The sequence below is a fragment of the Vicia villosa genome, linkage group LG1, assembly GCF_029867415.1.
Source record: "Vicia villosa cultivar HV-30 ecotype Madison, WI linkage group LG1, Vvil1.0, whole genome shotgun sequence".
In the NCBI taxonomy this organism is placed as follows: domain Eukaryota; kingdom Viridiplantae; phylum Streptophyta; class Magnoliopsida; order Fabales; family Fabaceae; genus Vicia; species Vicia villosa.
The window spans coordinates 77842224-77868911 of record NC_081180.1 but is presented as its reverse complement, the minus strand read 5'-3'; the positions used below and the strand labels follow the sequence as shown (position 1 = coordinate 77868911).

General features: G+C 32.2%; 3 protein-coding genes across 4 annotated transcripts; 1 reads left to right on the top strand and 2 right to left on the bottom strand.

The window, feature by feature from the left end:
• The first annotated feature begins 751 nt into the window (after positions 1 to 751).
• Positions 752 to 4367, top strand: LOC131642862 (probable leucine-rich repeat receptor-like protein kinase At1g68400). The gene is made up of 2 exons (XM_058913032.1): positions 752 to 2219; positions 3513 to 4367. Exons 1-2 carry the CDS (start codon positions 875 to 877, stop codon positions 4193 to 4195), a joined length of 2028 nt encoding a protein of 675 aa, XP_058769015.1. The 5' UTR covers positions 752 to 874; the 3' UTR covers positions 4196 to 4367.
• Positions 4368 to 4492: 125 nt separating this feature from the next.
• Positions 4493 to 6822, bottom strand: LOC131642873 (glycosyltransferase BC10-like). Its single transcript, XM_058913042.1, has 2 exons — positions 5843 to 6822; positions 4493 to 5721 (listed from the first exon to the last, which is right to left on the bottom strand). Exons 1-2 carry the CDS (start codon positions 6389 to 6391, stop codon positions 5032 to 5034), a joined length of 1239 nt encoding a protein of 412 aa, XP_058769025.1. The 5' UTR covers positions 6392 to 6822; the 3' UTR covers positions 4493 to 5031.
• An 8103-nt stretch (positions 6823 to 14925) lies between these two features.
• On the bottom strand, positions 14926 to 24095 carry LOC131642851 (uncharacterized). 2 transcript variants are annotated; one of them, XM_058913025.1, is made up of 12 exons: positions 23568 to 24095; positions 23337 to 23484; positions 22846 to 23000; positions 22107 to 22289; positions 21617 to 21692; positions 21262 to 21339; positions 19636 to 19721; positions 18853 to 18926; positions 17734 to 17779; positions 17538 to 17647; positions 17258 to 17432; positions 14926 to 15310 (listed from the first exon to the last, which is right to left on the bottom strand). In XM_058913025.1, exons 1-12 carry the CDS (start codon positions 23826 to 23828, stop codon positions 15134 to 15136), a joined length of 1569 nt encoding a protein of 522 aa, XP_058769008.1. In that variant the 5' UTR covers positions 23829 to 24095; the 3' UTR covers positions 14926 to 15133. The 2 variants fall into 2 exon arrangements, with proteins under 2 accessions (XP_058769008.1, XP_058769010.1); XM_058913027.1 differs by having other exon boundaries at positions 15168 to 15561; positions 23568 to 24090.
• Positions 24096 to 26688: the final 2593 nt, after the last annotated feature.

Here is a 26688-nt window from a genome sequence, read left to right as displayed (position 1 = left end):
TTAATTATTTAATTTGAATTAATGAAATATTTTTAATAATTAATTGAATTATTATTTAATTCTAATTTATTTTAAATATTATTATTTAATTTAAATTAAAAAATGTTTAATATTACTATAAATTATGAGAATAATTTATCACCAATGTGGTGGTCAAAGTATATGATGTGTCTTAAAGGTTGTTGGTTTGATTTCTTTAGAAATAAATTTTTGGCATTTTTAATGGTTTTAAATATAATTTATTTAAAATTAAATTTAAATTAAAAATTAATTTAATATTTAAAAAATAAACAATAAAATAATTTTACTGTGACAGTCCAGTCACGATTTAAAAATTGAAAAAAAATTATTTCAAAAAATATATAAAAAAGATTAACCTGACTTAATTAAATTTTATAAAAAAATTAAATTAAATTTTGTTATCAAAGATTAATTTGAGCTCTATAATTTATACGAGAGGTCAAAATAAGTCTTTTCGTCCTTTTAATTATTTTTAAATGTAAAGTAAGGAGTGATCATTAAAATCCATTCCAAATGCAAGGATAGGGTAGTCTTTGAGCTCAATGTGGGCATTAAAAAAACTATCCATTATAGTCATTGAAAGTACCTCAACGTGTCAACTCAACAACAAAACAAACCACCAATAGTAGTAAATAACCCATTCACGCACATGCTTTTCTCTTGAGCCCCTACGTTTTTTAACCTATCCTACTTATTAAACCCATTTCATTACCGTTTAACCCCTTTCATTTCACATTAATTACAACTTTAACACTCTCCCCCTTCACACACTTATTACACCACGCTCTAACCGTTATTCATTCTCACTCCTTCTTCTTCTCTCTCTTTCTCTCTCTGCACTTGCAGAGTAACAATGGCGTCAACGCTCTCTCTTCTCACCCTTCTAACGCTCTCTCATTTTCTCCTCATTGTTCAATCTTCTCAAAACCCAGACTTCGAAGCTCTCCTAGCTTTCAAAACCGCTTCAGACCCATCCAAAAAACTCACAACATGGAAAACTGGCACCGACCCATGCACTTGGAACGGCGTTTTGTGTGTCAAAGACCGAGTTTCACGACTCGTTCTCGAAAATCTCGACCTTCAAGGCTCCATTGAACCGTTAACCTCTCTAACTCAGCTCCGAGTTTTGAGTCTCAAGGGTAACCGTTTCTCCGGCAAAGTTCCAAATCTCTCAAACTTCTCTTCACTGAAACTTCTCTTCCTCTCTCACAACCATTTCTCCGGCGAGTTCCCGGTAACTCTAACGTCGCTCTTCCGTCTCTACCGTCTCGATCTGTCTTACAATAACTTCTCCGGCGAGATTCCGGTAACAGTCAACCGTTTACCTCACCTCCTCACTCTCCGTCTCGATATGAATCAATTCTCCGGCCTCATTCCCGAACTAAACCTTCCCGGTTTACAAGACTTCAATGTCTCCGGTAACAATCTCTCCGGCGAGATACCGAAAACTCTGTCGACATTCTCTGAATCCTCGTTCTGGAAAAACTCGTTTCTCTGTGGAGCTCCGTTGGAGAAATGCAAAGCGGTTGAACCAAACAAACCCGGATCCGAAGGTGCCACAGCTACTTCACCATTGGTACCAAGCAGTGAAACCCCAACAACAACAGTTTCATCTTCACCTAGCACAATGCCAACAACTACACCAACAACAACAAACCCCAAAAGCCATGAAAAAAGAGGTTCGAAAATGAGTCCTATAGTTCTAATAGCAATCATAGTAGGCGACATTTTCGTTCTCGGAATCGTTTGTTTAATTCTCTACTGCTATTTCTGGAGAAACCACGCTTCCAAATCGAAACAGCGAAAAGGGTTGAAGCTATTCGAGAGTGAAAAGATAGTGTATTCTTCGAGTCCTTACCCTACTCAAGGAGGGTTTGAGAGGGGTAGAATGGTGTTTTTCGAAGGCGAGAAAAGGTTCGAGCTTGAAGATTTGTTGCGTGCTTCAGCTGAAATGCTTGGGAAAGGTGGATTTGGAACTGCTTATAAAGCTGTGCTTGATGATGGGAATGTCGTTGCTGTGAAGAGGTTGAAAGATGCGCAGATTGCAGGGAAGAGGGAATTTGAGCAACATATGGAAGTTCTTGGAAGGATTAGGCACCCGAATGTTGTGAGTTTGAGAGCTTATTATTTTGCAAGAGAAGAGAAGCTTTTGGTGTATGATTTCATGCCTAATGCTACTCTGTTCTGGCTTCTTCATGGTACTTACTACTACTACTACTCTTTGTTTTCTGTTACTGATTTACAGTTAGAAAATGATGATCTTTGTTTGTTTTTTGGTGCTCAGAAATTTACAGGTTATGGAATGTTAGATATAAGATAGAACAAATGAAATTGATTTTTTTCTTTTTGTTCTTTAGTTGTCTTTGGTTTGGTGAGGGAAAGTCAATTCTGATTAGTGGGTTATCTGCTTTGAAGTTGAAACTTATTTGTTTGTTTTTTCTACATGGCTGATTAGGTTACCTGTGAATCAATTATATGAGGAGGATAAGAAATAGTCCACACTTCTTCTTTATTAGGTTTACAATGCATCAATGTAGCATATTTATGGGCTTCCATTTTAGATTTTGAAGTTGGATTATCAACTATGACTATGAACCAATACTATCTTTGTAGATTTTATTGCCAGTGATGAAACTGATTCTAAAATTAATGAATTTATTATAACATTTCGGTATTAAAAGGAGTGTTTGGTTATGCAGAAACTATACTTAATTTTGAGTGAATTGATTTTAATTAAAATCTAACTGAATGAGAAGTGATTTAAGTGTGTTGAAAAATAAATACAATGTAAAAATCAAATCTTATGGTTTTGAATAAATTTTGACACTTTTGAATGTTTTAGAGTAGAATTGATTTTGCTTGTAGATTTGATTTTATTTTGAAGCTATATTAAATTTGATTCTACTTAAGCTATAATTTGTGGTATTTGGCTTATATAATTGATTTTAGTTTTGAAATTACTGTTCTAGTTACTTTTAGAGGAATATAGGAGTATTTCTAAACACAAATCACTTTACTATAATATACTCAATTTTACAAAATAAAGTCCATTCAAAATCAATGTGTTACTTCAGAACCAAACACATTTAATCTCACTTTATTATTTCTTGTCTTCTTTTTTCCAAATTCCAACTCTTTTATTTTTTAGTGCACTTTTTCCAGCAATTCCAGGCAAAGTAGCTGATAAAATTGACAGTAGCTAGTAATTCATAACCGTCTAGGACTTGGAGAGACCCCCATTGTCTTCTTTTCCTGGACCCCATTTTCATTATTAAAAAAAGTGTAGTACTACTTTGCTTTATCTTCTTTTTTCTGAACACCATTTGTCTCTTTTTTGCTTTTCATCTTTTACCAGTAAAATCATTTTGAATATGACCAAAAAGTAAAGACCAGTCTCATCAATTCCAAAATTTCAGCATCTTTCATTGGATGTTAAATATGTAATTTATATAAACAAAACCTAATAGGTTAAAATGGTGTCATTATTGCAGGAAACAGAGGACCTGGAAGAACCCCACTGGATTGGACCACAAGGCTTAAGATAGCAGCTGGTGCAGCACAAGGTGTAACTTTCATTCACAATTCATGTAAATCCCTTAAACTCACCCATGGTAACATCAAATCCACCAATATCCTCCTTGACAAGCAAGGAAATGCCCGTGTGTCGGATTTTGGGCTTTCAATCTTCAACAGCCCAAGCCCAATTGGAGCTGGTGGTAGATCAAACGGTTACCGTGCTCCTGAAGTAACCGACGGTCGAAAACAGTCGCAGAAATCTGATGTATACTCTTTTGGTGTTCTGTTGCTGGAGCTGCTCACAGGGAAGTGTCCTTCTGCGGTGGAGAGTGGTGGAAGTGGAGGTGGTTATGGTGGTTCGATGGTTGATCTACCTAGATGGGTTCAATCTGTTGTGAGAGAGGAATGGACTGCTGAGGTTTTTGATTTGGAGTTGATGAGGTACAAGGATATTGAAGAGGAAATGGTTGGGTTGCTTCAGATTGCTATGTCTTGTACTGCTGCTTTGCCCGATCAACGGCCGAGAATGTCACATGTTGTTAAGATGATTGAGGACTTGCGTGGGGTCGAAGTGTCACCATGTCATGACACGGCGGGCTCTGTCTCTGACTCACCTTCTTTGTCTGAAGATGCCTGTGCTGGTACTAGTAGTCAGTAAAAAACTTTGAAGGGGTTTTAGCTTTGTAGGGAATGGATGAAAGGTTCTAGATACGGTGGTGGTTATTGTAAATCACATTATTGGGGGGTTTTATTTTCAAATTTTGGCCTTTTTTTTCTTATCTTGGATTTGTTTGATGATCCTTTAACCCATTCTTACCTATCATATGCCTAGTTAAATTTTTATTCAAGGTTCTTCACTAGTTTAAGTAACATATAAATGACATTTAGGTTGGTAAAAATTCAGTTTGTGTTATACACAGATAAGAGTTCAAATCTTGCACCAATGAAGATCTTATTAGCAGATAATAGGTGAATACATAAATTGAGTCTTGGAGCTTCCCCCAACCTGACTGGCTGACTGTATTAAGATTTTGGTCTAGTCTGATCATAACTAGAAGTTTTTGGACCTCCCCGATGTATTTGGTCCACTTCCTAATACTTGGATGATACATTGGTGCCTCCCCGTGCTTGACATGGCTCATGTCACGGCCACTCGATCCAAATAGGGTCGAAGCATACTATTGTGTATGCAAGTTCGATGAAGACACCCTAGTTGAGTAGCATTAATCTTGAAGGAAAAGACAATCATTCATTCAAACTAAACCCTAAACACTCGATTTTGAGCACAATATACTTCTGGCAAAGTTTAGAGTTTTGCCCTTAAATACCCTTTGAGCCCCTAAACTTTTGATTTTTCTGTAAAAAAGATTCAAGATCTGAATGAAAAACACATTAACAGATATCCATGAAAGAAATTAACTATATTGGTCAAATGAGTTTGTGTGTATATCTATACTGGACAACAAAAAACTTACAAGATGAAAGAAAAAAGAATCAAATAATTGGTTTAAAAGATAGCTTATGTTTTTTGGGCTTATCATAGTGTTCAAACTGCATAACCTCAGGGGCAATCTTCAAGAGCCTTGACAAAGTACTGGGCAAGAACTTCCTAGCAAACAGAAAACAAGCATTGGTGCTGTATCCATTATTATAAGCACATTTCTTGTTCCTCAGTCTCTCCAAAAACTCAACATTTACATCAGACCTTAAAAAATGAGCTGGATGTGGACCCCCTCTTGACCAATCAACCCAAGTCAAACTTCTATTTGAATTCCTTTCCCAAAACTTTATGCTAACAAAAGTTGGCAAATAATGTTCATCTGCATAACATGAACCTCTGCAATAATCTTGAAAAACTGGGAAGTATATTCTATCTGACACAACTCCTAGAGCAAGCTCTCTGTCCATTTCAAACCATTGGTATCCTTTTCTCCATTGCCTGAGGGAAACCTCAGGTAACATCTGGATGCTATAACGGCCACGACCGACCGGACTAGGATCGTCAAAAGCCATGACATAGTTTTCTGTGGAGTTTATTAAGTAAGTGTAAATGGTCGAGAAGTTGAAGAGTGGTATACAGGATTCTGATAGTAGAACAAATCGTTGGTTCGAGATATCGAGAAGTGCGTTTGATAGTAAGCGACGCTCGGCTTCTATCATGTTCACATCGCCCCATTTAACTTCCTGCATAAGAAGAAAAAAGTGATTAACACAAAATTTATACAGAAATAAAAGACCAACGAGAAACGAGCTGCGTCGAAAAAACTAAAATTCAATAACGAAACAGAAGATAAAAAAAACTAACCTTACTCGGAATTCTCCTACCATGAAAAACAGGACTCTCAGGATGTGATCCATTATAAGAAGGATTAGAATGAACATAAATTGAGTAATACCCTTCATGTCCTTTGAAAAACTGCTCCCACAAAGGTGCCAAAAACACAGCACCTCTTGTCAAAAACATGAAAGCAACTTTCGGAACTCGATCAAAAGGATATTCAGATATTTTCGCTGTCATCGAACCTCTCCATAACAATTCTTCCTCATCCATATCATGCATAACTGGAGGAACCTTAAGAAACTCCTTCAATCCTATACGTTCTTGTTTCACCGCAATCGGCGGTGGCAACGGAGGTGTTTTCGGTATAGAAGAAAGCGATAACTGAGTGAATTGCAGACTAAAACTACACTCTTTAAGATAGAAACTCAAAATTATCCCAAGTGTTAAACCAAAGGTCAAAACTAGAACATAGGTGAGAAAATTAATAAAGTGGAGTTGAAAATTGAAAATCTTTGAAACATAATTTGATTGGTATTGATTATTTGAACCCTTCATTTTTTCTAACATAAACATGAAACTTTCCAAACAAAAAAAAAAACTTACCTAACTTATGTTATAACTAGAAATATGTGACTCAAAAAATAAAAGATCAACAACAAAATTGTCTTGTAAGAAACAAGATGAAATGAATAAGGATATTCAAAAGTCTGAAATTTCAGAGAAAGATAGAAAAACTATATACTAAGAATGATACTAAGGAGATTTTGGATTACTTGTGTTATCTCCTCGATGGTCACTACTTTGTAATTACAGTTTGTTTTATGCTTCCTAGGAATGATAACAGTTTTGGATTAAGCGATTATAAAAACAGCTTTGTAAAAAAGCAAAAACTTGCCAACTGTTATAGCTGGTTTTGGAAAGACGTAAATATCGTTACAAGAATGAAAACCGAAGTAATAAATATATAAATGGTGTAACATTAAACGACATGGCAGTATTGTTTTTTCATGTGGAATGTTTCACATTTGAAAATGTAAGTTACGTGTGAGAGAAGTTTCTTAAATAGGTTTTCACGCGGCTGATAATTACGTGTTTGGTCACCAGGTTTCAACTATAAACTAATACTATGTGGATTAAATGATTGGTCAAAGTGATTATAAAGATGGAACCTACTTAGGTAGAGGAAGCTGCCATGCAGATGAAACATATTAGAGACTTTTCAGCCAATTTGATATTTGAAAAATCCAAACTAACATTGGAAGAAAAATAAATGTATATTGGAAAGAATAGTACTCTTTTAGATAGATTAAGAAATATAGTTAAATATAATTAACTTTTCAGATTTCATGAAAAATATAAGTTAAATTCATTAAATACTTTTTATTGATATTTTATTATGAGTATCGAGATATTGTGCTGATTTATTTACAGAAAAATATTCTATATATGGATTTTCTATAAATTTTGGGATTCTTCAAAATTTTAAAATTGACTCTTTGAAAGGATATTTTTGAACTTTTATCTAAAAGAGTCCTTAAAACACCTGTGTATATGTCCGATTTTGACCATTCTCCTTTTTCATTTTATATTTTATTAAGTATAAAATCTTCAAAACACACAAAAAAAAAATCACTTCTGATTTCTCGTCCAAATGAGATATAATGGACTATAATTTGTTTCTAATTGTCTAACTAAATATCGATTAAGTATATTTACATTTACATTGTATTTACCATTTACATTTCTATATATCTTAGAAATTTTAGGTTTGTCTCAATGGAGGATTTTTATATCTGCAACAATTTTGAAAGGATCATTTTAAATAGTTAAGTTGTGCTAACTCTGCCACGGGAAATATAGTGATAAGGGGATTAATTTCAGCCATAATGGAACATGTAGATGTCGGTTTTTACCAAGACATCAAACACCCTCTTGGGGGTCGCTCACGCTGTGAATTGGACTCCCTTTTAAATATGAGGATGATTTATCTCAGTGGTTCAATCATTTGTCTTTATGGTGCACGGAGGGCTAATTTTTACCTCCCAAGCAGGAGAACAAAAATATGGGCTACGAAAAATTGACTGTACACTGTTGGAAACCCCTTCGAAGAGGAATTAGAGAAGGAAGGTCTCCTATATTTTTTTCCTTTGCAGTAATATTGGAGAAATTCTCCAAATGTCAATCTCAAGGACTGCGTTGAAATGTCAAGTTGAATTGTGATTCAATTAAACAAAAACTTGTCTTGGGTGTTGTTTGGATTATATTCTTGACAATAATTAAAATAAGCAGGATGTAAAATTTGGCCTTTTTTATAATATGAGAAATATGCCAAGGTAAGGTGTGTGATTTACCATGTAATAACCCTGAATCCCGGTCTATTCAACAAGTTCATAACATTCAATTACTGAATCTTTAGGATGTTTTTCCCCTAAATTCTTAGTGGGAAAACCTTTGGTCTTTCTACCTAATACCTAAGTCCTCAGGGAAATATGATGAAACCAAGTATTTACTTTATCCAGATTTATCCGGTGACTATAGGGTATTCCTAGTCCTAGGTGATATCTACTATAGTTCAATCGTACATAAACCTTAACAATTGTGGTCCAACAAATTGTTAATCATAGAACATTCCTTATTTGTTCGATAAAGAAAGCATTAAAAACATTGTACTATATAGAATTGAATAAGAAAACATGGAATTGATGAAATCAGAAATTCAATGTCATTAAAAAATCAAATCAGGGACACCCCCTATTATTCAAAAGAATTTCAAATACATTAAAGATAGACATTACAGATAATTGAGGAATATTGATCTTCAATTGCGTCGGCTCATGAAAAATCTATGTTCTTCAATAATCTCATACGTTGTTCTCTTCAATACTCAAAATTCTTCGTGTGCAAACAAGGTCTCTTTTCCTTGATCTCCTTGGTTCTTTTATAACCCTAATGCCTCAGACACAAGTGATCCACTTAACTCAGTTAGAAAGTACCAAAACACCCTTTTAGGTCTCTTCTTTCGAGAAAACAGGAAAAATAATTAAAAAAAGGGTCACTGACCAACACGGCCCGTGTTGGACAATACTGATGCCCGCGTTGGTCCCCTGAGTTCTATTATAACTTCTTTTGCTTCAGGGTGTGCAACACGACCCGTGTTGGACAATACGGCCACCCGTGTTGCACCTCTGACTTCTTCTTTTTCCTTCACTTTTCAGGCCAGGCAACACGGTCCGTGTCAACTGACATTGGTGCCCATGTTACTCCTCTATTTTCTCACCAATTCCTTTTTCCTCAACTTCAACTATCACCTAATTTCTCACACCGCATCCGATGGGTACTCACTTGGATCTGAGGTACATGAAAAGCAACAAATTAAAGCATAAAATGGAAAAATAATTTGAAATCGACTTACAAACCATAAAATGCAAAGAAAACTTAAGAAACTTAAAGAAGACTCAAAAGGAAACACAATATGACAAAAAGCAGAGCACAATACCTGGATTATCATTAGAAAAGTGATGAAATCAAAGTGAGAATGGTGACCGATCAAGCATCCCTAAAAGATTAAAAAAATATTGAATTAATTATAGTGTTTCTGAAGAACATATAAAGCACCCCTAAAGGATCAAAATATATTGAATTTTTTATATAGTTCCTGAAGAACATATAAAGCATCCCTGAAGGATAGCAAAATAATGAATTTTTTATAAAGTATCCTGAAGGATAGAATCCTTATGAATTTGTTTTATAGTTCCTGAATAAGCGATGATAGAAAAATAATGAATTTGTCTTATAGTTCTTGAATAACTGAAGCTTTACAAATATTGTTATTTTTATTAATAAAAAGATTTCGTGATTGAGTTCCTAAAGATCTGCATAAAAAGATTTGTGATTGAGTTTCTGGAGGATTTCGTAAAAGATTTGTGATTGAGTTCCCGAACAATTAAAAATAAATAATAATAATAATTTATTGTTCAGTTCCTGAAGAACTAAGCATTTACCATTCATTGGCTTACATGAGTATTTTAAAATATTCACAACGAATAATATTTTTTTACCATGAATTATAAAGAACATGTCGAAGACTATAATAAAGTTAGTGTTCAAATGTTCTTAAAGAATTGCATATATCCACAAAGGACTCATATTTAAGTATAATAGAAAATTATGAAAATCATGATATTTTAATTTTGATTGATAAAATTATTTATAGTTCCAAAAGAACTTAAAATTTAATATTATTATTAATAACATATTTTATTTCAATTGATTAGAAAAGTATCCATTATGATTTTTATGCATCCTAAAAGAAGTGCATCAATCATGTTAAACAATTCCAAATTATATTGTTTGTGATATATTTTTCAAATGAGACAATCGTTTTTATAGTTTTTGAAGAGCTAATATTCAATGAAAAATATATGTTATTAAAAACTTGTTTGAAAGAGAGGTGCGAGAAAGAAAATTTTTAATTACATGATAATTTTATTTATTTGTTAGTATTTAGAGTTTAGTAGTCATTTCATTGTCACTAATATGATAATTTATTTTATTTGATAATTTTATGTTTGATTTTTGTTCTCATATTAGATATTATGTTTTTATGACCTATCCAAGTAAGAAAAAAAATTTATTGTTAATTTATTAAAATTGACAAATATTTATTTCATAATTGAATGTTATAAGCTTCTGACTAATTTATTAGGATTGACAAAAAAAAGATTTTATTATTTTTTTTCTCATTCGTTTAGTAAAAAAATAAATTATTCAAATATAAAGTGAATGAGTAAACAATAATTTCTATATATACAAACTTATTTACGACTTAAATTCAATTTTTTCTCCTTCATCTTCTTACTTTTAAAAAATAAATAAATATATGAATTAAAGATTTGAATTATTTTGGTACGATAGATATTTATTTATTTTAAAATTTATATTTTTAAAATAAGTATTAATGATGATTTAATTGAATAAATTATTTTCTTAAAAATAATATAATTTATAGTATATATAGAGGGCATATCATATGAGAATGCTTTTTTTATATGAGAATGTGAGAATGAATCTCAACCATTGAATTTTAAAATATAAAAAAAAAAAACATTCTCATATGATATGCCCTCTATATATATAGGGCATATCATATGAGAATGGCTTCTTTATATGAGAATGTGAGAATGAATCTCAACCATTGAATTTTAAAATAAATGGTGGAGATTATGTTTGAATATTTTTTTCTCTCTCCTCCATCGTTAAAATAAAAGATTGAAGAGAGATAAAAAAAGATTCACATATAATCTCCACCATTTATTTTAAAATTCAATAGTTGAGATTCATTCTCACATTCTCATATAAAAAAAAGCATTCTCATATGATATGCCCTCTATATATATAGGGCATATCATATGAGAATGCCTTCTTTATATGAGAATGTGAGAATGAATCTCAACCATTGGATTTTAAAATAAATGGTGGAGATTATGTTTGGATATTTTTTTCTCTCTCCTCCATCATTAAAATAAAAGATTGAAGAGAGATAAAAAAATATTCACACATAATCTCCACCATTTATTTTAAAATTCAATGGTTGAGATTCATTCTCACACTCTCATATAAAAAAAGCATTCTCATATATATATATATATATATATATATATATATATATATATATATATATATATATATATATATATATATATATATATATATATATATATATATATATATATATATATATATATATATATAGGGGACGACTCAAGTGAGAACACTTGGTTATTATGAGAAATGAGAACAATGAATCACGATCATTAAATTTTGATTTTGTTGATTTTAATGGACTGGATTGGTTTCTCTTTCTATATTGATTTAAAATAAATATTAAGGATCATAGAAAGAGAAACCAATCCAGTCCATTAAAATCAACAAAATCAAAATTTAATGGTCGTGATTCATTGTTCTCATTTCTCATAATAACCAAGTGTTCTCACTTGAGTCGTCCCCTATATATATATATATATATATATATATATATATATATATATATATATATATATATATATATATATATATATATATATATAAGCGAAAGAAAATATAATAATGTATTTTATGTACTATCTGATTATTATTAAAATTTATAAAAAAAAATTATTTAGATGTTGAAATTGTAAATGAATTATATGTCATTCATTTAAAAAAAAAAATATTTTGTATAAATAATTTTATTATTTACTATGGATTGAATCAAATTAGAAGAATAGAATCATATGTAGTATTATAAATCAGAAGTTTATACATCACACGTAAGTGTATTGTTGGTAAAATTGGTTGGGTCATCTCAAATGTATTATGATGCGAGAATTAGTTTTGAAGAATCAGAAGTTTCTTCAATCTAATAAAATTCGTGTATTTCCAAAAAAAATGAGAAATTGAATTTTTATGACATTAATTATTGTATCGACTAAAAGATCATGCATGTGTTTCTACCCACATCTAGAAGTTTGTGAAATTAATTCCTCAACTAATTAGACTAAGATCTTATTTTCTGAATTTTTTAGAAATTCTTGTATAAATATCACATATATTATTAAAATTGATATTGAATATAATGTAATATATGTTCATAAAAAGAAAATGGACTTGAAGATCCATTCTTTAGACGTCTATAGTTAATTATATGGTTGATACTTATGAGATCATCAATTCAAAATTATATATTTGAAACACCCAAATTATGGTATTAAGATATTTATTTGCATTAAGCCAACAAGTTAGCGTATGATAATTCTCCCCTTAACTTAAAAATTATTTTAGGTTAATAATCATATACGTCTCACCTAAGTAAACTTTTGGATGTGTTATGATTTTTCAATTGCTTCAAGCTAAGACGAGTTTTGAAACAACGTCGAGAAAATGTATTTTATATTAATTTTTTATTTGAAGATATATCTTGATCCAATAATTAGATACTTGTTTGAAGCCCGGTAGGCTGATTATCAATTGATAAATTAATTTTCTCAATATTATGGGAGAGAGAATAAGCAGCTAAAAGTGTGAACCAGAAATTTAAATGAACATTTTGAATAAAATACTATTCATTTGCAAAGTTTATGAAATAAAATTATCAACTGCTAATACTCCACTCAAAGTAGATTCTTCTATTGAACAATCTTATATTGCAAATGAGTTGTAACCGCGCTTGAAATGTGGTAGGAAAATCGGTTCCAATGTTAAAAGTCTTCTACCTAGAAAAGAAACTAAAATTAAATATGACCCAAGTGAGGATTTGAAAATTCTAAGAGCACTTTGACATATATTTTTCCAGTTCCAGAATAACTAATCAAATACTTGAAATATGAAATAAAGAGATCTCGATAAATAATGTCATGGATGAAATGGAATGGAACCGAAATTAAGATAACCAAATAAAGTCGACATCGACAATGTATTTGTATACAATATAGCGCTAAAGATGATAAACGATAACAAAAAATTATGAAACAAAGTCTACCAATGATTGTAGACAAAGTGAGAATTGGTCAAAAAGAACAAATCATGAATCAAAGTCTATCAAAGATTGTAGACAAAGTGAGAATTGACCAAAATGAACAGATCATGAAATTAAAGTCTATCCAAGATTATGACAAAGTGAGAATTGACCAAAATAAACAGATTCAATTGAAGAATAATAAAACTCATTTTAAAAGCGAATCGTTTTTAAACCTGTAGTCTGAATACCTTGAGGTGTGACAGTAATGAGATATAAATGAGTTTTTGTGAAAAAGAAAAATAAGCTCAATAATTTTGACAAAGACTTAAGATCGAGTTTGATGAAACATATCCACCTGTAGTGAATTCAATTATAGTTCTTCACAAAGACTTAAATGAGTTAATTTCTATAACTCTACTAGCAAGTTATAGTTCTTCATCTATAAGAAGATATTTGAACATAGTCAAACATATACTTCATATTGTTTGTTTACTTTTGATGGTCCAACTATTTCATGGTGACCTGCGAAAAAAATCGTAGCAGCGACTTCATTTAATTATGGAAAAATTTATAGCACTACATGAGACAAGTCGAGAATGTGTTAGATTGAGATCCCAAGTTCAACACACACAAATGGCTTGTGGAAAAAGAAATACAATAACCATATATGAATATAATACTGCATGCATTACTCAATTGAAAGATTGTTACATTTAATGAGATCGAACAAAACACATTTCTCCAAGTTTTTTTTCACTCACGATCTTCAGAAAAGTGGTGATATAAGTTCCAACAAATTTGTTCATTGATAATCTTGCAGATCTTTCAGTGCAAAATGATCGGTCTTCATTGTCAAAGAAATAATCGTTGAACTAAGGGAGATAAATGAATTCGTTCAGCTGAGGGGGAGAAATGATTTTTTCTTAAATGGATATTGTAGTTTTTTTCTTTCACTAGATTTTTTTTCCATTGAATTTTTCTAATAAAATTTTAACAAGGCATATCCTGAACAAACATCAAAGAGGACTATTGTGAATAATGAATTATTGTCTCCCTATAATTTTCTTTCTTATTTGTAATAATTTGTATCGAGTAACGAGGTAGTTCCTTCATAAAGAATGTTGTACTCTTTTTCCTTCACTAGAACTTCTTCCACTAAATTTTTTTTCTAGTAAGATTTTAATAAGGCATATTTTTTTTATGGACATCCAAGGGGGAGTTTTATAAATGGATGTCCATCAATTAGAAAATTTTATGTTGATTTTTCATATATTACACATGTCCTATAAATAAGACTCATATTATAACAGAATCAATCACTCTCATAATATAAATAATATAATAAACTCTTTCGTTTTATTCAGATTCATAACACAATTTATAATTATTTGATTCTACTAATCTGATTTAAATAAGAATATGTATAATTTGGGTATTCGATTAAATTTAGCACCCCTAGCTGTAGTTACGTGCTAGCCTGAGCTCAAAGTATCACTTCATTTCATGTTTCCTCATAAGTCTTCTGTTTGATTGCACTAAACATAGTGTTGGTTATTGGATAGAGCATAAAAAATAATTAAACATAGTTCTGGTTATTGGATAGAGAATAGAATTATACCTAAACAAAGGAGACCAACCATTGGTACTCTATTAATTCAAATTGCACCAATAATCATATTAAAATAACTTTCCCGTATATTAATAACAATCTCACTAACAAACAGTTCTAGCAAATCTGAAGTCTTGATGCACACTTCTACTAACATCATATCATATTACATAAAAGCTCTTTTAAATCCTAACTCAGATAGGCAACAAGTCTATTTCCTGAATTTGGTTTTGGTAGTACAATGCACTAATACAGCAAAGCCAACAAGAACACCAGCAATAAGAAATGAAGATTTCCTTGAATGTAAGCTGCAACTAGTGTAGCCCCATATCCATCGAGATAGAAAATGCAGCCCGCAGGTGTTTTTGAAATTCCGGATTGAAAAATCCTAAGGTAGATGCAGCATGTTCGGTCAGTTTCGATAAGATATAACATCCAATCTTACAAGTAATTCCTTTGTACAAGCTATATATATTGACACAACTATTGCATGCAGTTCCTGATACAATGGACTTTGAGGATAGAGCTACAAATTTCTCAGTGAGCCAGCCAGTGCAGCTGTACTGTACACATCTATAATTTACCCAACATGTCACCAAATTCATTGATACTGGCATTGAAAGTTTCTAGAGAGAAATCCTGCACATTCTCAAAGAAGTTGTCCAAGTTTTATTGAATTTGGAATGTTAGAATGTCATTAATTCAAATATGCTTGCTGAACAATATTGTTGAGATTAAGAGGTAGAATTGCAATTCCATGAATTATGAACAATTGTGCTACTCAAAACAATCACAAATGAACAAGAAAGTATGTAGATGCAGAGATGTAATTAGTCCAAAATTAGCAGCAGTGTTACATCTGGTAAACCTAAGAAAAAAACACAAATTTCTAGATAATCATGTGTATTGCATAAAAAAATTTAGGCAAAATTATACTCAGGGTCCTTTAAGTTATTTTAATGTAACAAGTTGGTCCTTTATATTTTTTTTGCTATAAGTTAGTCCTTTATGTTAACTAATGTATGCATCGTTGACCTTTTTTCTGTTTTATTAATTTTATTTTATTTTGTTTTTAACTTTTAAAATTCATATTAAACTCATTGTTGGTCCAAAAATTATGAAAAAATTCCGAAAAATATTTCTTCTCATTTTACACTTTGTGTAATTTTCTGAGAATTTTATTTTCTGTTTTATTATTTTTATTTAATTTATTTCTTTTGTGTGCATTTTAATTAGTTTAAAAATATTTTTATGCTCTAAAAAATTCTGAAAATTTTATTATAGAATTCAATGATGGTCTCTAACGTATGTTAAGTGATACATCAACACCATTAGTGTCACTTCGGTTTTTTTGGAACGAAGTTTATGAAAAAGGTTAATTGTGCAGACGTTAATTAACATAAAGGACCAACTTGTAGCGAAAAAAACATCAAGGACCAACTTGTAGCGAAAAAAACATCAAGGACCAACTTGTTACAATAAAATAACTTAAAGGACCCTGGGTATAATTTTACCAAAAATTTATAGACTTGGACAAGTTATTCTCTACTGTATATCGTAGATTAGATATGGATCACTCAGAGCTTAAAAAGTGTTTAATTATTTCTTTTGAAGCACAACGAAGCTATTATTAATTGACGAAAAGAAAAAAATAATGACGATGACGACAACTGAAAAAGGATTTGGTAAGTATCAAACCCATGGTTGACGTCACATCAACCAATGCTCTATATATTTTGCAGGTGTAATGAAACTAATTAATAATAATAACATTATAAAATAAAAGTATTTGTACTTTTATTTTATAATATTATTATTAATTAGTTTCACTAGACCTGCAAAATACTTTTATTTTATAATATTATTATTAATATTAATTAGTTTCACTAGACCTGCAAAATGTTTAGAGCATTGATTGATGTGACGTCCACCATGGGTTTGATACTGACCATAGTACAGGTTTATAAAACCAGAAAAATAATAAAGCCTTTTTCCCAAAAATTTGTCAACATAGATCAAATGACATTATAATTTCCGATTATGAATCATATTTATTGAAAGACAATTTAAATCTAAATCCTTATTTGTGACATAAAAAGTGGTGTAATAGTCCCAGAGTAGGTAAAAATCTCTATTGAAGGAGACTGCAGGGAGAGATGCAGAGCATGCCGGGAATGTAAATGTCAAGAACCAGAAAGAGAAAGCCGAAAAGGCCAGAAGTCCCAGGCCTTATAAGCCTATATGCAAGGTGGGGTTTTCAGTTTTCACCAATATGTACTAAGGATTTGTCAAAGATATTTTGGGTGTACGAAGCTGGAAGCATATTAGTCATTACCTTTGGTAATTTATGTTGCTCGGCAAGATGATCCACATGAAGCCTCACATTTGATGATGCAGCAATCCAGGCACGTCGGTCAACATTAGAATATACATATGCAACAATGTCAAACAATGTCTTTGCTCCACCTTCAATAGCTTTTAAGATATTAGCTTCTCTACTCCTACGGTTCCTGAAAAATAATTATAACCATCCTCTTAGCTGGTGGCCTTGAAATAAAATACTAACTATGACTACTAGCTTATTCTGTCAAAGGAAGTCATTGACGGGTTAATACTTTAAATATTCGCACAACATCTGCTTTGGCCAGACATTAAGTCTCCCATGCATAGGTATCAAAGCATGGGGTGAAAGCTCCAGAAATTTGTATGTGGTTTGGAAATATTCCTGTATATGACAATTATATTAGGCAAAATGACATTGAATATAGTACTTTAAGTTTGCATAGAATGCAGCATTCTTTTCGCACTTACAGACATATTTCCACCCGCACTTATGTCCAAGAGAGCACTTCCCTGACTGGACAAAAATGAATTAATATGTTAGTAGAGTGGAGTAATTTACACAAGAACATTGAAAATGATGTAGGTCTTAAAAAATATTGAAGCTGAAAGAGGAAACTATACAGCTTTGACATTAGACAATATGAAAAAAAAATTAGCATGGTTGGGCCAAACTATTTTTCTCTCTGAATCAGAACAAGGTAGAAAATATATTCCCTATAATTTTGAAAAGAACATTTTTGCAGAGGTAAATATCACACATTGATCATCTTGTGATTATGTTATCATATGGAATATGTTCTCTCCCTGTATCTTTTTCTTTTTAGTATAAATCGGGAATCCTTCGTGCGCTACTGTGGAGACTAATTTCTCGAGTTGGGTAGAATCACATAGGCACAGTGCTCTCTTTCTTTGAGAGATTTAATGTTGCTACATTCCCAAGCTCAGATTCAAACTAGAGACCAATGATGCTCTCAGTAAATTGTCAGTATCACATTAGTTATTACATTGGCTGTCAATAATTAGCAGTATTTATGGCTTTACATCAGTTTTATTTTATATAACTGACATCATTGATTCAAGATTCTCTTCGCAATGTAATATGCATATTGAGGGTCCATTTTTCTCCCTCAATTATTTTCCAGTTTAGCTAACACAGTCTTTATTTTTCGAATACAAATTAAGTTAATTTCCATAGTATCCCGATTCAAAAGATATAAAACCTCCCCAATTTTTTTAATAGATATTCTTTTTGTCTGTAATCAAATAATAAACCCAATTAGTAATTAACACAACCTACTGTAGAAAAAACTCCCTATGCATTCTGAAACAGAAGAAAAAACATCATAACATATGAAATAGTACTAAAATTTCAAGTATCCACAACTATCCACCCAAAACTTATTCCTGATACATAAGTTAGGTATTAAAACTTATGGAAAGTTTCACAGCAACCCAAATGTACATAAATACATAACTACGAAATTTGAATGTGTGTATATGTGATAGGAATAATTGCTCTTTGCTTCGGGTATGAACATATATTATGCCCATTTTTTTAACGTGTATAAATATTGAATGGAATCTTACCCCACACAATGATCACCTACGATTAAGGAATGTGTATTCACATGAAGCAATGCCATATGGCCATCTGTATGTCCCTGAAACAAACAAAAAAAACCTTCAGCTGATAACAAAATCAATTTTATAATTTTCTCGCCATAGTTATGATTCCAATACAAACTTAATTCAGAATTCAAGTAGAGTTTAGTGTGGTTTTAGATAGTTTTATTTTTTGTCAAAAATCAGTTCAAACTTAATAAAGTTAAGAATTCAAACCCTAAACAAAATCAATTTTATAATTTTCTCCACACTTATGATTCCAATACAAATTCAGTTAAGGATTCAAGTAGTGCGTGGTTATCTTGTCAATAATCTATTCAAACTTAAAAGAGTTACTAGGAGATAGTCATGGATGGTATTTTGGTTTACACCTCTGAGATAATCTTCATGCAGAAGCACAGAATTTGAAGCATGGACAAAGCACGGGCTCATTGTTTCAAGAAGTTGCTTGCCATGTTAAGAACCAATTCAACCAAAGCTTAATGTATTAAAATAACACCATCAATGTTTTATCAGGCAATTCTAACATATATTTTGTGAAAGTTTTCAATCCTATATGGTAAAGTCAAAAAAGAGAAGTAGATATGTCATTATCCTGGTCATACATACTAAAGCAAAACTTATAATTATTAAATGTATATTGTGGAGCCACGGTCGAGAAATTGAAGTCATTAAAACCCAACTACAGAGTACATGAAACATGACAGATCGGAGCATGCTATAATCTTTAAAACATGTGAAAAATACCGGTGCAAAAATAACTTTCAATTTCTGACCACCAATGTAAATATCTTCATCTCCAGAAACCGAGGTATAGCCGAGTGACCAATCACCTGTAATCATAGGATATCCAAATATCAGTTTATTGGTACAGCGAAGTTATTTTGGGTCAGTTTAGAGGAAAAAATTATAAGTTAATCTGAAGAAAATACAAGTAGAAAAGGCTGATATAACAGTATAAAATTGTGCAACAGAGCTTTTTTGCGTATTGTAAATATCATACTTTCAGAAGCAAAAGGAAGTGAAGTATCACACTCCTCTCTCATTATTATGTTTTCGAGTGATATTTAGCAATAAATATTCAAAGGTTGTATTGTATGTCAGGTACTCGGCAGGGTTGTCAGAATCGAGAGTTTACTTTGAATCGAAAGAGGAGAGTAAGATCGAAAAATCGTAAATCGCAATCAAAATCGGTGGATTCTACTCGAATCGTTTTGTTGAATCGAAAGGGGAAATTAAGATCGCATAATCAAAAATCGCAACCAAAATCGATGGATTCAACTCATAATAGTAAACATATATATAAGTACTCAAAATTTATATATAAAACAACCAAGTCTCAATTCTTAAATATAAAAGTACTCAAAAGTTTAAAATCATAAAACAAACATAAAACAACAAGTCTCAAATCTTAAATATAAAACAAAATACTTAAAGCCTAGATGCTAAATTAGATTACTAATGCGCCATCTACTTGGATCATCTCCCATAATGTCAACATTGTCATCTTCATTAATCTCATCATCACCACCACTACCACTACCACCGCCACCACCACCACCATCATCATCATCATCATCATCATCATCATCATCATCATCATCATCATCATCAATACTTAAAACCGGGTCACAAAACTAAAACAGGTCGTCTTTACCCATTCTAAAATTACTCACACAAAAAAAAACGGTGGAATCCATATGAGATCGCGAATTTTGCTACGATTTTGCGATTTTATTGGGATTTTGCTCTGAATTAGGATTCTACTCACGATTCGGATCGTTTAAGGTGAGAAAAATCGCAAAATCCATGGATTTCACGATTCTGATCGCGATTCTGACAACAAATATGAGCCAATTTAATGGTGAAAATCTCTTATATGCAGTAGTAGAATATCTTTAGTAGTGCTATAAGCCTCCTAAAAATGTGGGAAAATGACAGAAAAACAGGGCTAAAGATAATTCAATTACAGTCAATTTGGAATATTAATATAGAAAATGTCATTTCACCATGGATGTATGTATTTAAGTTTCTAGTTGCGTTATTTTTTTAATTTGTTTTGAATAGGATCAAGATATGGGAATATTTGGATGGTAAGATGTCTGTTTGGTTGGTTGCGGTAATATCAATCAAAGAGATGGGTGAGTTGGTAACTTGGGTTATAATTTACAATAGCAGGAGCAAGATAGAATGGATGCATTTGGAAATCTAGATGTGAGTACTGAGCGAAAGCCGTGTGTTGAGAGAGGAAATCCTTGGAGGAGAACTAATTCTCCTTGTTGACTTGATACAAAACTAAAAAGGAAAACCATGTTTGCATAATGACTACAAAAACAGTATTGAAATTGAAAAGAAAAAAAAAAACATTGTAACCTTTACTTAAGCGTCGCATGGTATTCTCATGCGCTAATAAAATTGCATCAGGATTGTACTTCTGTATAACCGCGAGACCTGTTAAAAAGGGTTAAAATACACTAGAATTAGTATCCATCAATAGTTTTTGCCAAAATAAGTGAAAGAAGTAATGATTCATGAAATACACTTGAAAGCAGAATTACCAAATATAAGAGTGTCTCTTGGTGCTTTTTGGTACTGACTTATTTTTGGTGCAGATAATAAATTAAAAAAGGAATATTTGTGATGACTAACTCACCATTATTGCCTATACTCAACGCATAACCTGACTATAAATGAACACGCTCTTACTAATTTTTTAGCAAAGACTTACCATCTACATGGTCTCGATGATGATGGGTAACAAAGACCACTAGTCTTCTTGGCAAAGCAGTAACAATTTTCTTTAGCTGATAATTACAGAATAACATGCAAAGATTAAATTGAAAGAAAAAAAAACTCCAAAAGCAGATAATGTGGAAGTTGATCACTTAAAGAAAATAATATATGGTAGGAGGATAGAATGAAACATCAACAAAAAAAAATTTCCACATTAATTCCTCAAGAGTCCCACAGCCCAAATCTGAGCAGAAAAAAAATTAGACATTAAAGTCAAACAAACAAGACTAGCTATTGCTTTTGCTGTCCGTAAGTAATGTCAAGATGTACTAATTACTAAATAGTCATAACAGTATGATCTAGTATGAAATGAAATGAAATGCATCACATGAGCATGGAACAGAAAACAGATAGATAAAAGATTTCAAAGGCTGAAATGACATGTTACTGAATGCAGAAGTTTGCATGTTATACGGAAGTATAACCTCTCCATGGAATTCTGACAAACATCCTGGATCAACTATTAGTGCGTCTCCAGAAGCAATGTATGTATTATCCTTGGAAGCATTTGGAACATTCTCAGGTGCAAACACCACCAAATTTGTTGTTTGAAAAGGCCTAGCTGTCCTACTTCCCATAGGAATAAGTATAACACCAGTCGGGTACTCCTGAAAATGAAATGAATCGTAACAGATTATTAACATAATGACTTTAGAGAAAAAATAGCTTCCGCTATCTCCTTGTGTGTGAATATCAAACCAGAGTTCTAATATCTGAACATGACTAAAATAAATTTAAGATGCAACATTTACCAGCGAATACATATATGAAGGCAGCGAAAATCCAGTAATCAAACCATAGGTCAAATCTTAACTTTAGAGCCTTTGCATTAACACTATATGAATACAAAAATTGACAATTTTCTCTTTATTTTATGGGGAATTATAGATGCAATGCTAAGGGAGATTGATAACCTTTTAGAACAAAAGACATGACATGGATTGGAAACTTAATGCCTATGTAAGTTGTTAGTCTTCATGAGACTTACTTTAACGGCATCTTGTAGAGACTTCACTAAAAATAAGTTGTTTGCATGTTATTTGAAATTTTTGTCCTGATTTTAAAAACCAAAGCTTCTATCGCTATTCCCAAATTTATTTCTGAAATTGCAATTCCCAATAAATATCCAACCAGTGAAATAGAGAAAATTTGAAAAAAGTAAACCTGGTAGTTGATGGCAGGAGGGACTTTCCGGTTTGCAGAAACAGGCGAGTCATTTATAAGACCAACAGCTATCAATGGTCCAATACGATCACCATGTGGAATCACTTCCAGAAGCCAGTTAAGACAGCTTTGAATGGACATCCATTTAAACGTATCTGTATATAAAGCTTTAGTTTCTGGAAGTAATAACATACATTTTTGACACATATGGTATTAAAATTTATACTCTCTTCATCACACAATGAGAAACCCATTTATAAAAAATTATCCCAAAATGAATGACCTTTTCGAAATATCAATATTGTATTGTTTTTTCCAATTGTCTCTCTCGGAACCCATTTCACTTGCTCTCATTTCTCTTCATTTTCTCATATATTCCTACAATTATAATCACAATACAGCTTCCCAATGCATACACATTTCAGCAAATAAAACAATAACCTCCAACATCAACTACAAACAAATTCTAAAAAGAAAAAGAAAAAACAAACCTGATAACTCCTTGGCCTCATCTACTAGTTTCCCAACAATAAAAACCGTGTTAACAGGCAAACCAGGTCCGAATGCCGCTTCCTTCACATACTTATGAAACTTCCACACTCCCCCTTCAACCGTCCCAAACCCTAATTGTCCAAACACCTAATAACAAAAACCATTAAACATCAAATTCATCACAATAGAATCACAACGATTCAAAACATACCGAAATTCAACAACACTACCTCGTTAAGAGCAGAACGGACATCGAATTCCCTGAAATCGAACTCCTCTGAACGTGAATCAGAAATCTTAACCTCAACCGAGGGTTCCGATTCTGGTTGAAGTGGATTCAACTGCACGGAAGGCAAGTCCCAGAGATCAGAATCAACGAAAGAATCGTATTCTTCGTCGTTGAATTTGGGAGGACGTGACTGCTTCACGAGTAGAAACTCGTTTTCGTTTGAAGGATTCGTAATGATCAACGCGAGTTTGTGAGTTGCCATTGCTAAAGAAAGTGAAATTGGGTTTAGTTTAGTTGAGGTTCAAACAACTACAACTACTACAACTAACTGAATATAAAAGAGGTGTAATAAATGGTTTTCATTAGAGCATTTAATAACCGTTTTATATCACTTAGTTTAGATGAATAATATTCGGTTTATCGCTAATATTCAATAACCGCTTTGTTTGATTGCTATTATAAACCAAAATATGTATTATTGATTGAGAGCATTGATGGTGAAAACGAAGTTTGATGAAAGGTGGGTAGGTGGGATGAATGGATGATGGTGTGTGCTCAAATTGTTAGTTGAAATTGTTAGCTACTTTTGTGTCTTAAGTCTCCCTAACATTTCTTATTTCTGTTTTTTAATTTTTTGTTAATTCTACTTGCTAAGACCAAGTGCAATGGTGAGTTGAATTGAAGTCAACATGGGAAAATGATGTGCAATGGGGTGTGTAAAGTGGTGTTGAGTGTGTGTTGGAGGAGAGAGATGTTGAACAAACTCAACACCAAGTAAACTGTCCCACAGGCTGACGTGGCAGCGCCTGAATGGCCCAAAGCTGGCGCGTGTGAGCCACTCTCTGGCAGTGAGAGTGGGCTTTATCCCACGCGGAGAGAGAAAGAGAAAAGAGATAATTAATGCCACTTGGCTGTTTGTGATTGGCTGGCCAGATTTTTATCCATTTAATACTTTGAACTCAATTATTTCGTTGCAAATTAAATTTTTTTTTTATACCAAAATTCATGATTTTTTTTCTCTATAAATAGAGACTTGGTTCATTTGATTTGGACACAGAAAAAAAAACCAAGTTTTTCACTATCTTTCTCTATTATTATCTTTCTATTAGTGTTTTTTTAAGTTAAGTGTCTTTTTTTAGTGAAATGGATCCCAATAATCATTTTAACACTCAAAATTCTGCTAATTTTCCATTTAACCAAAATCCCAACAATTTTCAAAATCCCAACAATTATCAAAATCCCAACTATTATAAAAATCCAAATCAATTTTCCAACCAACATCCTCAAAACATACCTAACTTTGGTTTTCCACCAAATTTCAACCAGTCATCCTCTGTTCCAAACTTTCAACCATATTATGGATCTATGCCGAGAAATCCATCTCAAACACCCCCGTTTAATGGTTATGTGACAATGGCGAATGCAAATTTTCCAAGTGGTGGTGTACCTGAATTTCCCGAGTTTTCAACACAACTAACTATTGGTGGCATGATAGTTTCTAATGAAGTCGCTCCAAATTCAGAGGATTCAACTCCTAAGAGCAGGAAAACTCAGCAACCAGCATGGAACACTGAACAAAATTTGGTGCTAATTAGTGGGTGGATTAAATTTGGAACAAGCAGTGTTGTCGGGAGAAACCAGAAAGGTGAAACATATTGGGGTAAAATTGCTGAGTATTGTAATGAGCATTGCTCATTCGATCCTCCGCGTGATGGACCTGCATGCCGAAACCGTTTTAATTATATGAACAAAGTGTTGGGTAAATGGATTGGCGCTTATGATGGCGCTAAGCGTATGCAAGGAAGTGGTTGGTCGGAGAATGATGTTTTGGCAAAAGCGCAGGAATTATATGCATGTGGCAAGAATGTTAGATTCACTTTAATGGAAGAATGGCACGCTCTCCGTGATCAACCACGTTACGTTACTTGTGTGTTGTATTGCATTTTAAATTATTTGTAACGTACTAATTACGTTAATTGTGTGTTGTATTTTAAATTAATTTAAGATGATTTGTATCGTATCCAATTATTTAAATAAATTTTGTTTTTATTACAAAAAATTAAAAAATAAATTATTAAGTATTTATTATTTTAATTTAATTTTAATCGATAATTGTAATTTTATGTAATCATAAAAATAAAAATAAAATTTAAATAAGAATATGAAAATAAAAAGTGGTGGGGTAGGGTGTTGAGTGAAAAACCATTGGAGAGGGTAAAAGTTGAATGGGTGTTGAGTTATTAGGTGGAAGAAAGAGAAAATGATGTGGAGTGTTGGGAGTTGAAAAAGTGGGTGTTGAGTTTTTCAACCATTGTAAATGGTCTAATAAAAGAAATATTTTGATAAAGTAAACGACCCTTTAAGATTCACTTGAGTGTGTACAGGTATCTCTTCCTATATTCTTAGATAACTGAGGTACGAGTAGGAGATCACCCTTCAAAGCAATCAGAATTTGATAATTTCGAGAAAAAGCTTTGTCATGGAAAGGAATATTGGCGATGTTTGTGGAAAACATAAATAATGTTTCAAACCTTTCATTAGAATACTCAAGGAATTGCCAATAGTGGAAGAAGACTCGTTTGTAACCTTAATCGTCCACAATGTGTGTCAAGTGCGGTTGTAAGAGCAAACCCATGTTAATAAGAAGGCTTCACTACTTCATCCTCCGGTCTAGAGAATCAAATTTAACAACCTCAAGGATTTGAGGCTCACACTCCCCCTCTGAGAGAGAAATGGATATGTGCCCCTAAGGTTGCTTAGATAGGCTCACCTTAGGGAGGCAATGACATGTTTCACGACCAATTCCCAAAAGGTACGTTGACTGATAGCAAACAAATGTACTATAGAGAAATGGGCGCCTACAATGAGACTATTGATTCTACAATCGAGGTTGAGTATATTGATGCCTCAAATGCAACAAAGAAAGTTGTTTGGATCAAGAGGTTCATTAATGGATATGGCATAATCCATAGAATTGTGTATCTCATTGAACTCTATTGTGGCAACAAGGCTGTCATTGCACAAACTATAGAGCCTTGATCTCAAAAACGATCCAAATACATAAGTGTGCGTTATCACCGTATTTGAGATAAAAATAGATAAAGGAGATGTGAAGATATGCA